Raw genomic sequence first — 14,796 nt, forward strand, 5'->3', positions numbered from 1 at the left:
GTCTGACTCTTTGTGACCCCATTTGGTGTTTTCTTGGCAAAGGTTACTAAAGTGGTTTGACATTTCCCTCTCCAGCTCGTTTTACGGATTAGGAATTGAGGCAAACGGAGTTAAATGACTTGCCCAGGGTCACACAGCTAGTAAGTGTCTGAGGTCAGATTTGAGCTCCTGAAGACGAGTCTTCTTGATTCCAAGCCCAGTACTCTATCCACCAAGCCACTTAGCTGCTTTAAAGACTTCCTTAATCATACAAAATAGTGAGAGAGGAACCTTCTCAGTATGGAAAAGGACAAAGCTTCTTTCAAGAGGTCAGCCCGGTCACTAAAAAGGAGGAAATTTTGGTGGAATTAATTCCATTTTAGACATTAAATAGCCAGTTTGTTAGTGTAAAACTTCTTGGTGTAGTGCAAACGATGATCAATTTGGAGTCGTGGTAACTGGATTTAGGTGTAGACTGCCAGCACTGGCCAAATCAAAGCCTCTTTGGGCCTTAGGCTTCTTATCCATAAAACAAGAAGTTTAGACTAAACTCTACGATTCCTGCTACTCTATATTTCTGTTCCATCCAGCCCGGGTGTTTAATTGAAAATGGATTTTATTGGAGGTAGAGAACTCCCACTGAAAAAATTGAAGAATATTGATAACGGAATTTGAAACTGAAGATAATTGAAGATAGAATATCAAACTATGAGTTTTTAAAATTAGATAGAAAATTGATTTTGAGAAAGTAATTTCTTCATGAGCAGTGAAACAGTACAAAACCACTGGCTTTGTCAGAAATGTGTCTATAAGTAACCGTATTGTTTTTTTTGGGGGGGGGCAGGGCAATTGGGGTTAAGTGACTTGCCCAAGGTCACACAGCTACTACATGTGTCAAGTGTTTTAGGTCAGATTTGAACTCAGGTCCTCCTGACTCCAGGGCTGGTGCTCTACTCACTGACCCACCTAGCTGTCCCCAGTAACCATGTTCCCATTAGGTTTTTTTTCAAAAGAGGTTGATTTATTGTTATCATTATGATTATTATTAATGTTATTCAAATGGGGATGGTCTTGCTCTGTCTTTGGCACAAACCCAAGATGCTGTGGTTGCCTCCCAACAGGAGCAGGTGACCTCATTTACAACCGACTACCAGGCCAGTGCCTGCGTGGCAAGGATAGGGAGCAGGCCGTCTTTGCGGCAGTTCGGCAGCATCTGAAGAAAGTGAACTATCGCAACTTTGATACTTTGCTGGAAGCATTTCGGCATTTTGACAGGGTCAGTGGTGTGGTGGTTTGTTATTTATTTGTCCATGTATATCAGTCTTGTGGAAATGTCATAAAGAATGCTAGAGCCTAGATTTTTTCCAAACTAGAAAATGTGGGGAGGCCTATGTGGGAAGTTAAGGAATTATTTATGAATTTAAGTGATGTGAGAGGACAATTACATGACTCAGGCCAAAAAACTTCAACCCAAACTTTGTAGATTTACCATTTATTAGAGCCACAATTAGGGTGGGGTAATCAGGGCTTTGCTCCAGGTTGCTGACATCTGGGGGAGCTTGTGTGCTACCATCCACAGAATTCTGTGACACCTCTTCTGGAACCTGGCATCGCCTACTTGGTGCCCTTTGTTTATTGTCTCAGTCTTTGCCAACCATCACGAGTGCTGGTTGTGGGCTATCAGCCATGGTGAAGGCATGTAGGGCCGTGGGTTTTGGGGGACAAACTACTTTTTTCTGGCAGAAATGCATGCTGGGCTTGGGGACCCATACCACACCCTTCATGGATGGGATTGCTTTAGATCAGTAGTGATGTCTACATGTCTTAGAATCCAAGGTCTCCCCATACCCCAGAGAGGCTCTTTCCCCTCTCAGCTGCCTTTGCCTCAGGCACTAGAATTCTTAGTTAAGGTTCTATCAGTCATTCAATCTGAAAGTGGGAGAAAAAAAGAGAAATGATGATTTAGGCATCGTTTTTACCCAGAGAAACAGGGAAGTAGGACTGTCTATGTTCTAATGCTTGATGGGAAGAAAATTTCAATTTCTCGTAAAAGTAAGGATGGCATCCTACTTGCCTCAAATGTTGAATATGATGCTTAAATGTGTTTTTCCAATATTTTTATCAGTTAAAATTATCTACTGCCTGTTTTATTGCAGGTTCCATTTGGTTTCTTTCAAGGTCTCAGGCTCTGTACCTCTACTGGAACGAAAGATAGCAATAGTTAAATTAAAAAAAAAATTCTATTCTCTTTTTGATTAGCAAGTATTTCTCTTCCATGATGACAAAAATGATGACAACAACAAAAAACAAAGCAACCCCGCTCCGCCCCCCCCCCCCCCCCCCCCCCGCCCCGTGCAAATGCACATAGTCAAATATTTTGCATTGGCCACAACCAAAAAAGTGTGTCTCATTCTGCATCTTGAATCTATTGCCTCTCTGTGAGAAGGTGGGTAGTGTACTTTCTCATTAGTCTTCAAACTGTAAAGCATAAAATATATAAATGCTAACTATTATTATTGTTAATGTTTTTGCTCATTCAATTAGAGGTCTTAAGTTTTTCAAAATTGTCTCAACATCGCTGTTGTCGTTCCAATTTTTTGCTGTCTTTTCCCCCGCTTCACTCTTTATCAGTTTGTAGAATTCTTCCCAGGTTTCTCTGAAACCATCTTTTTTTGTTATTTCTTAAGGGGCAATTAGTATCTCATTTACCATAATTTGTTCAGCTCTTCTCCAATTGATAGGCGACTCCTTAGCTACTAGTCCTTTGCCACTACAAAAAGAGCTTCTTCTATAAGTATTTTTGTATGCATGGGTCCTTTCCCTCTTTTTTTTTTTTGGACTTTTGAATTACAGGCTAGTAGTAGTATTACTGGGTCAAAGTATGTAGACAGTTTAGCAACCTTTTGGGACATTGTTCCAGATTGCTTTCCAAAATGGTTAGATCTCTGCATAGTTCCACCAACTGTACATTAATGTGCCTGCTTTCTAGTAATAGTTTAATACATATTATTTAAATGAAACTGATTTTATGAGAACATCTATATACACACAACTCCACTTTCTCACAAATTAGTGGTTAGAGAATACCTAACTACCCAATTTGCTTGTATAGAATCTTGCTTGACACAAAACCTTTTATATGTGATTTTGAGCACATAAAATTACAGACTAGATGCTGGCTTTTTTGAAAATTAGCAACAAACTAAAATTAGATATGTCAGCTAAAATAAGGACTTTCCCCTCCTCATTCAAATCTCGCTCAATTTCAAAGATTACTTCGGGAAAAAAGTATACATAGGAATGGATTAAATGTAAAACTGATGGAAATGATAGTGCACATTTATTGCTCTCTATATCCATCCATCAATTGATAAACATTTGTTGAGTGCTTATTATGTTGCAGGCCCTGTGTCAAACACTGAGGAAATATAGAGAGGTAAAAAACAGTCCCCACCCTCAAGGAGCTTGCAATCTAATAGGGAAAACAACATTCAAACAAACATACAAAAAGCAAGCTATATACAGGATAAATAGGAAATAAAAGAGAAAAAACATGGAATTAAGAGGGCTTAGGGAAGGCTTCCTGTTGAAGGTAGGATTTTGGTTGGGACTTAAAGGAAGTTGGGAGGTCAGTAGTCTGAGTGAAGGAGGGAGAGCATTCCAGGCATGGGGAGGGGGGACGGAAAAAATGCCTGGAGCTAAAAGATAGAATGTCTTGTTTGTGGAACATCTAGAAGGCCAGTGTCATTGCACTGAAGAGTACATGTTGGGGAGTAAGATGTAAGAAGACTGGAAAGGTGGGAGGGGGTTAGGATAGGAAGGACTTTGAGTGCCAAGCTAAACATTTTGAATTTGCTCCCAGAGGTGATAGGAGCCACTGGAGTTTACTGAGCAGCATTACATTCATATATGAATAAATGAATGAGTGAATGAAGCATTTATTCAACACCTACTATGGGCAAAGCGCTGTGCTGAGTGCTGGGGATACAGTCTCTGCCCTCCAGGAGTGCCCATTCTAACGGCAGAGGCAATATCTCTGGAAGGTTTCAGCTGCAAGTCAGGTGGGAAGGTCTCATGGTCCTTGGGGCAGATGCTCACGCCTCTTCTCTCATGTCATTTGACATCATTTTCTGATGCTGGATCATTTGACACTAGGCTGGAAGCATTGCCGTTCCCAAGGCTCTTGGGTTCAGGCTCCTGGGCTGTTTTCATCAGGGCTGAGGGGAGATGGTAGTCAAGGTGGTGCCTGTTTGATCCACTTGGTGCATGCTGCCTTCCGTCTCTCCTTCAGGGTGCTTTGCTGCTTTAGCTAAGTTGGGTTTACCTGCCCTGTGGCAGGTTGTTGTTCGGGATAGCTGGTCCTATGTCCACAGGAGTTACTTTCCCAGATAATGGTTGCGAGGACTAGGCCAGAAGCCGGACTGGTGGACTGGGAGTCCTGCATTTATCCACTCGTTAGTAGTAATTGACCAGCAGCTGTTGCTGGTGCTGATGAGGAAGGCAGGCCCCTTCCCCACAATGATTTAAACCCTCAATGGGCCATGGGTCCCAGGCTGGAAGCAGACCTATTGGCTTGGGTGAGGCTGCTGTTCCCAAGGCTTTTGGGTTCAGGTTCCTGGGCTGTGTCTATCTGAGGGGAGATGATGGTCAAGGTGATGGTAAGGTTTTGCCTTGCCTGGCACATGTTGGTTATTGTTGGCAGTTGGTGGGGATGGATGACCACTTGTCCACGGAAGTTTCTTTCTTGGACAATGACTGAAAGAACTGGACAGCTATTCTGGGTGTTGCTTCTACCCCTGATGCTCCTGTACTTGTCCCATATTTAGATATTGGCATGTGTTGTCTTGGACAGAGTCAGGAATGGGTTTGAGTTCTGACTCTTTCACTCACTAATGAATATTGGGCAAGTCACTTTACATCCTAAATAAGGTCTTTGGGCTAGATGGTCTGAGGGCCCTTTTGGTCTCAAAATGTCATACACTTTATTTAAATGTTCATCCCTGAAAGTGGTACAATATTTTGCACATTCTAATCCTTCTGGAAGGTTTCTACCTTTACAACATTTCTCATAAAAGTATCTTCTCCACTTCCACAGCCTGCACTCCAATGTACGTGGTCCTTATCACCTCCCCCCTGGACTAGTGCAATGGCCTTCTGGTTGGATTTCTTGTTCCAGATCACTCCTCACTCCAGTTCATCTTCTACTCAGCCATCAGAGATCTTCCTAAAGCACAGGTCTGACCACATCACCTCCTTTCCCCTCTATGTAAACTCCTCTTCAGTCGGACTTTTGAAGTCCCCTAGAACTTGGCCCCTTCCTGCTTTTCCATCTTCTTAGACTTTCTTCCCTTCTACACCCTGTGATCTAGTCACACTGACCTTGCTGTTTCTCACACACCACTTGTACCTTTTCACTGACTGCCCCCATCTCACCTCTGCTTCTGGATGCTCTCTCTCCTGTTCACTTTTGCCTGTGGGCTTCCCTCAAGATTTAGGTCAAAGTTTACCTTCTAGGAGTCTCTTCCTGCCATCCCTGCCCTCACCCCTCAGTGACTTCCCTCTGACATTCCACTTGCAATATATCTCCTAGGTACATAGTCGTTTGCATAGGGTCTCTCCCATTAGAACAGGAGCTGCTTGAGGGCAGGGTCTGTTTTTCCCTTTCTTTGTTCTCCTAGTGCTTTCTTAGCTCAGTGCCTGACTCATAGGAAGCACTCTGTAACTGCTTATGGTGGTGTTTTTGGGAGAAATACCTGCCCCCTAGACTTCTGCAGAATAATTTTGGGCTCTTGTAACTTTATGAAGTTAGAGGCCCAGATCCCAAATATAGACAAACCTCTGATTATATCCACAACTTCTTTTTGTCACGTCTCTTAAGACACTTCACTGGGCACAAACAGCATCTGCACAGAAAAGAAACGAGATGCCTGTTTTCTCTCTTGGGCATCTAGTTATATTCCATTGACTTTTTGTCCCTTTCTGCTAGTGGATACAATCCATTATCTTCAGGCTACCACAACACCTTGAAATGTGGCAGAAACATTTATTCTTTCATTGGACAGCTTCCTTCTATTTGATTTTCTGGGCCTTGCTATTACTTTTTTTATTCATCATCTCTGACACCTACTTTGCAAACCCAGCTAAGTAACTATTTACTTAGCTATAGAAACAATCACCGTAGTAATTCATGATTTTGTTGGCCATGTGAACAGAAAAGTAGAAGGGATTGTAGAGATCATTCGATGCAACTATTTCATTTTACAAAGTGAGAAACTGAGGATGGGAGAGGGGGAGTGATGTCACAGTCACAGTCACAGATAGTGGCAGAGCTGACCGCTGTATCTTAGCTTTTGTGTCTCTGTGCTTTTTCCGTGCCTTGAATACTCTCCGTTCTTGTTTCTTAGAGTAGGAGTTCTTAAACTGGGATCGGTGAATTTGTTTTTCTCAGGATATGTATTTTGACATCTTTGTCCAGTTGTAATTTTTCAGTCATTTCGGACTCTTTGTGATCCCATTTTAGGTTTTCTTGGCTAAGATACTGGAGTGGTTTACCATTTTTTTTCTCCAGCTCATTTGACAGATGAGGAAACTGAGGCAAACAGGGTTAAGTGACTTGCCCAGGGTCACACAGCCAGTAAGTGTCTAAGGTCAAATTTGAACTCAGGAAGATGAGTTTTCCTGACTTTAGGTCCAGCACTCTATCCACTGTGCCACCTAGTGGCAATTTTGATAACTACATTTCATTTCCTTTGTAATTTTCTTTTATTTTTTGCATTTAAATATATGACTCTGAAAAGGGGTCCCCAGGCTTTCCCAGACAGACACAGGGGATCTAGGACACATGCAAAAGATTCGGAATCTCTGCTTTAGAGCCTTTATCATTTTTCAAGGTTCAACACGGGTGTCATTTCCTAGGATGGTCTTTTTTTTTTTTAAATCCCCTAGATGCTTGTGTTCTTTCTGTTTTTCCGTTATCTTGTTTTGACTTATCTGTACATATCATATTCCTCCTCAGTTGAATGGAAACTCCTGGAGGGCAAGGACTGTTTCACTTTTGTCCCCGTATCCTTAGATCCTTAGCATCTACCCAGTGCCTGGCACCTAGCTCAGTAGGAGATTCATATATGTTTCTTAAATTGAATTGTGAGAAACATTCCCAAAGGAAAATAAGTTATGTTTTCATACACATATTCAAAAGTGGAACGATGCCTTGACATCATAATATTTTAAGTGTTTTCATAAGAATATGTAGCACATCCCACTTCTCTGATGTCTCTCCCCCTCCTTCTAATGTGGATCTCCAGAAAAATGAGCCCAGCTTTGAGGCACTATGTGGATTGAGACCCCTTTAAACCCACGGCTCATAAACCTGTCCTAGCATTTGTCTTTGCCACCCAATCAGTTATTAGTTCAAAGCAGAAGACACTTGATCAAGCAAGACCACAACACTTGGCATCTTTGTCTCTCCAGAGTCCAGCTTATGGTATAACAGGAACCGAATAGATCGTTGTTTTTTTGAATAGAGTATTTCCCTTGGGACCTCAAGTTTCCTGGCTGCAAGAATGTACTAGTTCAGACTGAGAAGATTCTTTCTCGTGTTTGCATGGGCTACCTTCTCCCACAGGCTACCATGCCACCAGTAGAGAAGGGCAGAAAGCATGAACAGCCCCAAAGCCACAGATAAGGAGAGCCTACTTGGCCAGGGTTTACAAAAAGAGCACATGTATGTAGAGAAGAAGTAAGAATTTATATTGCACCTACTGTATGCCAGGCTCTGTAGGGCTTTACAAATAGCATCTCATTTGATCCTCACAACAACCCTAATTATTATCCCCATTTTACAGGTCAGGAAACTGAGGCAAACAGCAATTAAGGGACTTGCCTAGGGTCACACAGCTAGTGTGTGTCTGAAGTTGGATTTGAACTGAGATCTTCCTGACCCCAGGCCAGCTCTGTATCCATTGTGCCCCCTGGCTGCCTCTGGGGGATACATATGGTTAAGGGAGATGCATGAAGAAGAGACCTTTGCCAAGAGCTTGCATTGCTAGGGCACACTTATGGAAGGTGCATATATAAGGTCACATGTGGCCAGGTAACCCACACATGTCTAGGACTACTCATGCTTCTGGGCAATATTTATAATTTGCTATCTAGTTAATATGGTATCTTCAAAATAAAGACCAATGCAGTTTACTCATTGGTTCCTGATATGGATATATAACTTTGAGGAATAGTAAGCCTGCAGTGATGCTAAGTGATGGTTATTTCATTCTCCCCCTGGAGAAGCATACAGGAGCAGAACGTCCTTCAGCTTTTCTACCTTATTTCTAACAGAAGGGAGATGGGTTGATAGACAAAGAAGAGCTCCAGAGAGCCTGTTATCAGATGAACCTAGAACTAGACGAGGCACTCCTGGATGAACTGTTTAATTACTGTGATCTGGATAACGATGGCAAGATTAACTACCAAGAGTTCACCAATTTTCTGAACTGGAAAGACAAAATGCCCATCAAGGAGTTTGAAGAAAAGATCCTCATCAGAGGTATGTGATTTTTAAAATGGTCGAATAAATGAATAAAAAAAGCATTGATAAGCCTGGCCTGGTGGTGCATGCCTGTGCTCCCCATTTCTAATGGAGCTGAGGCTGGCCCATCTCTTGAGTGCCAGAGCTCTGAACTGCAGTGGGCCGTGCCCATTGGGTGTCCTCATTAAGTACAGCATCAATGTGGTGAGACCCTGGGAACAGAGGGCTGGTGGGTTGTCTAGAGAAGGACAATCTTGCTCTTTGGAAAAAGAGCAAGTCCAAGCTTCCAGTTCTGATCAGTGATGAGATTGGGCCTGTGAGAAGCCCCTGACTTCTAGCCTGAGCAAGAAGGAGAGGCTATACTTTCTATAGAATGTATGTCCTAGTTTTCCCAGCTGCTAATGCTTTCACTTCTAAGATGACCTTCCATTTACTCTGTATATATTTTGATTGTATCAGGCTATTTACATGTTGTCATTAAAATGAAAGCTCCTTAGCCAGGAGTGATGGCTCACATCTCTGGTCCCTGCTACAGCTGCAGAGGCTGAGGAAGGTGGATCACTTGAGTTTGGGAACTCTGAGCTGCAGTGGACTATGCTGATTGGCTGTCCACACTAAGTATGGCACAAATATGGTGAACCTGGGATTGGAGGGCTACCAGGCTGCATAAGGAGGGGGAGATGACCCCAATTGGAAAAATGGAGCCAGCTAAAGCTGATCTGCTAGTCAGTGTTGGGATTGGCCCATGAGTGGCCATTGTACTTCTAGCCTGGACAAGTTAGGGAGAGTCAGCCTCAAAAAACCTTAAGAAAAATAAAGGGCAGAGGGTATTTTTTTTTTTTTGCCAGAGTTCAACACAGTGTCTGACACATAGTAAGCCTTGATAAATGACTGACTGACTTTGGCAAGAAGTAGGAAATTTCATCATGTGACTCTATGTAATGGAAGCTGTAAATGCCTGGTGTTGATCACAGTAGACATTTTCTGCTACTTTCTTAAAGGGAAAAAAATGTCAGAAGATCCTCAGTGCCCCCCTATTACTGGTACAGAATTAGAGGGCCAGGTTGCTCCTCTGATCAAGCCTGAAGATATCGTACAAGAAGAACCTGGGAAATCAATGAAGACTCCCCGGACTCTCTCACGACCAACAGATAAAGTGTTTGCTGATTATAAAACGTCGTCTTCTCAGATTAATTCAGTTGTAGGAGGCGTTTCTCCGATGAGTGAGTACATTAGACTTTTTTTTTTTTAAGAACCAAGAAATGCATAGAAACATCAACGTCCGTGTTTTAGCTAGGCTGAAACAGTGGCAAATCAGGAGCTAAACAAAATGAACATTTTACACAAATTTTACTTCCACTGTGATTAGTTACTAAGGATACTTACCCATCCCAGAATTCTTTAAGGATAGAGTGGACATCAATTACTCTGGCAAGGGGAGGATTAAATGCCTTCTTTGATTCCTTCCCAGTTACATGATGCCTTGGGCTCCTCCCTTCTCCATTGCTTCCTCCTTCCTCAGTCTCATTCCTCCTCCCTTGGCTCTCTCCTCCTCCATTTTCCTTTTGTTTTTTTTTTTCATCAGAGCAATCTCCCATTGTGAGTCATTCAAGAGCCAGTTGATGCAGTGATGGCAGCTGGAAGTATGTGTAACATCACACATCCAGTCACCTACCAGCTCTCTCCTTTAAGGATGGAGGTGCATTTCCTCATCTTTGGGGCCAAGATTGGGCTTATAATTGGAGTTTTTCACTTTGGTGCTTTTGAAACGATAATGTAGTCACTGTGGAGGTGGAGTTCCTGGCTCTGCTGGCTTCACTCTATTGGTTCATATGCCATTATTAGAGGGAGAAGGGAGGAAGAGGAGTTGCAGAGAGGCAAGCTTAAGCTTGATGCAAGAGCTAGCTGGAGGTGGAACTGGATGTCCCAGGAAGTAGCAACTTCTCAGAGCATGAGAAGCCTTGGGTTCCAGTGCTGCCTCAGACATTTAGTAGCTGTGGGGCCCTGGACAAATTGCTCAGTTTAATTATCTGCACCCCAGAATTGTTGAGACTCAAATAAGTTGACATGTCCTTAAAGCGCTCTATAAATTCTAGCCGCTATTATTACTGTTACCGTGCCTGTTTTTCTAAGTTCCTTACATCCAATATTTGTTATGGCCCAAAGAAGATTTCATGACATTCATATGATACTCATTTTGTTTCTGTTGTTTTGCTATCACAAAAAATTTTGCTCTGACTGTATATGTGTAAACACATCCAAATATGTATATATATTATATATATGAGAGAGAGAGAGAGACAGAGAGATACAGAGACAGAGACAGAGACAGAGAAAGACAGAGACAGAAAGAAACAGAGAGAAAGATATAGCGTATGATCTTCATGCCTTTGACCTCTTTGGGGTAATTATTCAGTAGCAGCAGCTCAGTCTTATAACGGATAGAGCATTGGATCTAGAGTGAGGAAGATGAGTTCAAATATTGCCTCATATATGGAGTACTGGTGTGATTCTGGGGAAGTTGCATAACTTCTTTTATCCTCAGTTACCTCATCTGCAAAATGGGGGTAATTGTACCTACCTCCTAAGGCTGTTGGGAGATTGATAGAGTGCGTTTAAAGTGTTCTGCAGAACTTTACTTGCTGTATAAAGGTTAGTGGAGTTCCTGGGTCAAAGGGCATGAATGGGCATTACTGTTGCCTAATTCCAAATTATTTTCTGTAATGGTTGGATCCCTTCCCACCTCCCCTAAGAACGTATTAGAGCACTTCTTTCCCAGGGGTCTCCAGCACTGTCTGTCTCTGCCCTTCACTGTCTCTGCCAGTTTCCAGCCCCATCATCCTTTGGTCTATCCCGTGCATCTTCAGAGGGTTGAAGGGGCCCTTGTAAGGAGAGGGAGGTTCTCATCTCTCCACTGAGGAGGAAAGAACAATAACTTTATGCTTTAGCTTAAATCCATATTAAGTAGAGATTAACATACACAATATTTGAAGATCCACAGAATGGTAACTAGAAATTTCCATGTCTGAAATGTACTTGATCTGCTAACCTCCTGGAAGGAGGTGGAGGAGAGAAGTAGGTGGCTGCCAGGGAGGCATGGTCGTTGGAGAAGGTACAGCAGTGATCATCTTTCTTTACTCCAGGATACAGTGAGAACCATGCAAGGGACCATGATGTGTGGCAGGTTGAACCTGGAGGAGAGGAGGAAAGCTTGCTGGAGGTCCACCAGAGGAGGGCATATGCACCTTTAAGTTTTAGTGGCCCAGAACAAAGTCCTATTTGCCCTGCCCTAGTTATATCACTGTAGGTTAAGAGTAGTTAACTTTTTAGACCAAGGCAATTGGTCTATCAATTGGTTTAGATTCTATCATATCACCATTGCTATCATCAAGCTTTGGTAGATCAATGACTCCCTCCTATTTCTCCTCCTCCCTCCCTTCCCTTCCCTTCCTCTCCTTTTCTTCCTCCTTCCCTCCCTCATACCTTCTCTCTTTCTTTCCTTCTTCCCTCCCTCCCTTCCTTCCTTCTTTCCTTCCTTCCTTCCTTCTTTTCTTCCTCTCTCCCTCTTCTTCCCTTCATCTTTTCCTCTACAAGTTTCATATCCACCTGACTATACTGGTATCCAGACTCCATATCTCCATCTAGTGCACAAAGATAACGTGAAAGACTATCAAATTCCTCCCTAAAATCCAGGCTTGACCCTGATTTCCTTGTTAAAAATCCCATCAGGAGCGGAAATGGAGTCAGTCTGGCTTCACATTCTTGAACTTGTGCTGTCTCTTAGTGGTCACAATTTTAAACCATTCCTTTAAAAAATGCTCTAAAATTTTGCCGAGTCAAAGTGAAGCTCAGCAGCCTGTAGTTGGAAGAATCCACCTTCTCCCTACTTTAGAAAACTGGGCTATTGGCCCATTCTAGCCCTGTGGCAGCTGGGCTGCTAAAGGTCATTGACCACGTCACAGCAGTGACTTTAGAAAGCTCTTTGAGGACCCTGGGATGGAGCTCATCATCCACGTCTGTTGAGGATGGTGAGGTCTTCTCATCATCTCTTCACTTCTCTTTAGTGTCCACTCTGTTCACCATTTTTGTCCTATCCTTCTAGTCTAAAGATGTTTTTTCTTGTCAGAGAAAATACAAGTAAAATAGGAGTTGAGTAATTCACAGATTAAGAACTGCAAGGCCCCTTAAAGGTGATCCAGTCTGCCCCTCTCCTTTTATAGGGGAAGAACGAAGGCCCAAGGTCATACAAGTAAGAAAGCAGCAGTGCCAGTATTCAAACCCAGATCCTTTGCAATTTCTGGCTAGCCTTCTGCTGCACCATGTTAACTGTCTCTCTTGTCTTTCCACTATTCTTTATTTTTTTTGCCACCCTCCCTCCACCCTGCAGCAGCCCTATCCTTCTGTTCTCTTCTTTGTATCCCCAAACATAGTTAAAGAGCCCTTTCCTTGTCCTTAGACTTATTGCCAGTCTCAGCTCATTCCGACCTTCACTGTTCTCCCAAGGATTGTATTACTCTATTATATCCTTAGTTTTACTATCTTTGCTTTAGTTTTCTAAACATGCCTTTAAAAAATCTCTATTGACCAGTGAAATACCTTTTTTTTTTTTTGGATAAGATTTAGATTTCATTGGTTAAAGGGAACTCCCATTCAAGAAACACTCTCTACCAATGCAGATTTCTACCTGCTCTTTAACTTATAGCCTTAGATAGCCATCTGGGGCATTGGGAGGTTACCTGCCCAGGGTCACACAGCCAATGTATGTCAGCATAGCCAATGCGATATTTTTCCATTCACCTCAGTCTCTTTATACAGTTCCTTCTTCTTCATCTGAATCTTTTGCAGCTGTGAAGTCAGAATTATTTTCTTGAGGATATGCCATCCCTCCATAGCTAGATCTCCTATGGATTTAAGGCTATGGTATCCTACCCATTCTTTCTCTGCACTTCCCCAAAGCTACTCTACAAAAATACAGAGTGCATCTGTCTATGCCACAGAGGGTCCCTTCTTATTCACCCCGAACTCTTAGGGTCACTTTCTGCCAAGGTTTCTGCTTATTTTCACTTCCAAAGGTTGACCAATTGTAGAGGAGATTCTTGGTCAGGTCAGGTTGGATTAGATGGGAGGGCTCTGAGGCTCTTCCCTTCTCTGGCATTCCCTGATTCTGTGATTCCTGGAATTTTTGCTTCATTAACTAGGTCTTCCTTATTGATCATCAGCTACAGAAAAGCTGTTCCCCCTTTGGCTTTCTCCTTTTATTTTTTAAGAAGGAAATTAAGAGAAACCAACAAATTATTAACTCCTCTACTTTGAGCAGAGTGCTATAGCCAATGGCAACATAGATGAAGTCCCTCATCAAAATGATGTACTTCTTTGCTGGGTTTGTTATCTGTTTCTTAAACTCATTATTCCTTTCTTCTTTTTGATCAAGAGGTCTGTAGTAGACTTCCCTATGACTTCTTCTGTTATAATATGAAAGAGCCTCAGTCAGATATTCTCTACTATATGCCTCCTCTCTTGGTGTGAGCTTTTTTCCCCTACTAATTTGAGAGCTTTTGTTTCCTTTTCTCACGAACTTTCATTTTGTAGGCATCCCCACGTGTGGTGTTCCAACGATTCGGTCCGACATTCCTGCTCCTCGTTTTCGTAGTATCACCGATAGAACCGATTATGGTGATTCGGGCAATGCTTATACATTGCTACACCCGTCCATCTTCAGTGAAAAAGGAGTGTTTGAAAGAGACTTCTTTAAGGCTAGATCAAAGGATGAGGTACAGTATATTTTTTCAAAGTATCAAGTAAATACTAATTCTATGTGTATCTTCCTTTTTGGACTTTAAAAAACAAAACAAAATAAAACTTGAAGCTTTCTGTTGCAAAATTAATTACAACGCCTGAAGCAGAGAACCTTTTGGATAACCTTGAATTTGGTTGTGAAATTTTTGCACAGTTCTGGAAAAAGAAAAGTGGAATGGATCTGTATGTATTTACAAATAATTTGTATACACTTAAATATCTAGATAGCTAAAATGCATCAAAAACAGGACAACTCAAAGTAAAAGTTGAAAAAAACAAACAAACACAAGAAGAAAAAAGCTCTTGAAGCATTGGTTCCAGCTCTGATCTTTCTGGTACATCAGTATGTGATTTCATTTCACCAGTACCTCCCCTGTTGTATCAGCAAGGCTGATGGGCAAGTACAGAGTCACGGCCGCCATGGTATGTGGTCCTCCTTGTCTGATAGAGAGAAATTCCTAAGTTTGTCAAATTGACCTTATGACAGGAAACATTTC

The 14,796-nt window shown here is 42.2% G+C and overlaps 1 protein-coding gene across 1 annotated transcript in view; it reads left to right on the forward strand.

The window, feature by feature from the left end:
• EFHB (EF-hand domain family member B) overlaps positions 1-14,796 on the forward strand; it is a 42,182-nt gene that overhangs the window by 25,605 nt on the left and 1,781 nt on the right. Inside the window, exons 9-12 of the mRNA XM_036761762.1 lie at positions 1,101-1,255; positions 8,314-8,521; positions 9,505-9,726; positions 14,093-14,274. Coding sequence (XP_036617657.1) covers positions 1,101-1,255; positions 8,314-8,521; positions 9,505-9,726; positions 14,093-14,274 — 767 coding nt within the window. The remainder of the gene's footprint in view (positions 1-1,100; positions 1,256-8,313; positions 8,522-9,504; positions 9,727-14,092; positions 14,275-14,796) is intronic.

Source organism: Trichosurus vulpecula, chromosome 5 (genome assembly GCF_011100635.1).
Source record: "Trichosurus vulpecula isolate mTriVul1 chromosome 5, mTriVul1.pri, whole genome shotgun sequence".
Lineage (NCBI taxonomy): Eukaryota > Metazoa > Chordata > Mammalia > Diprotodontia > Phalangeridae > Trichosurus > Trichosurus vulpecula.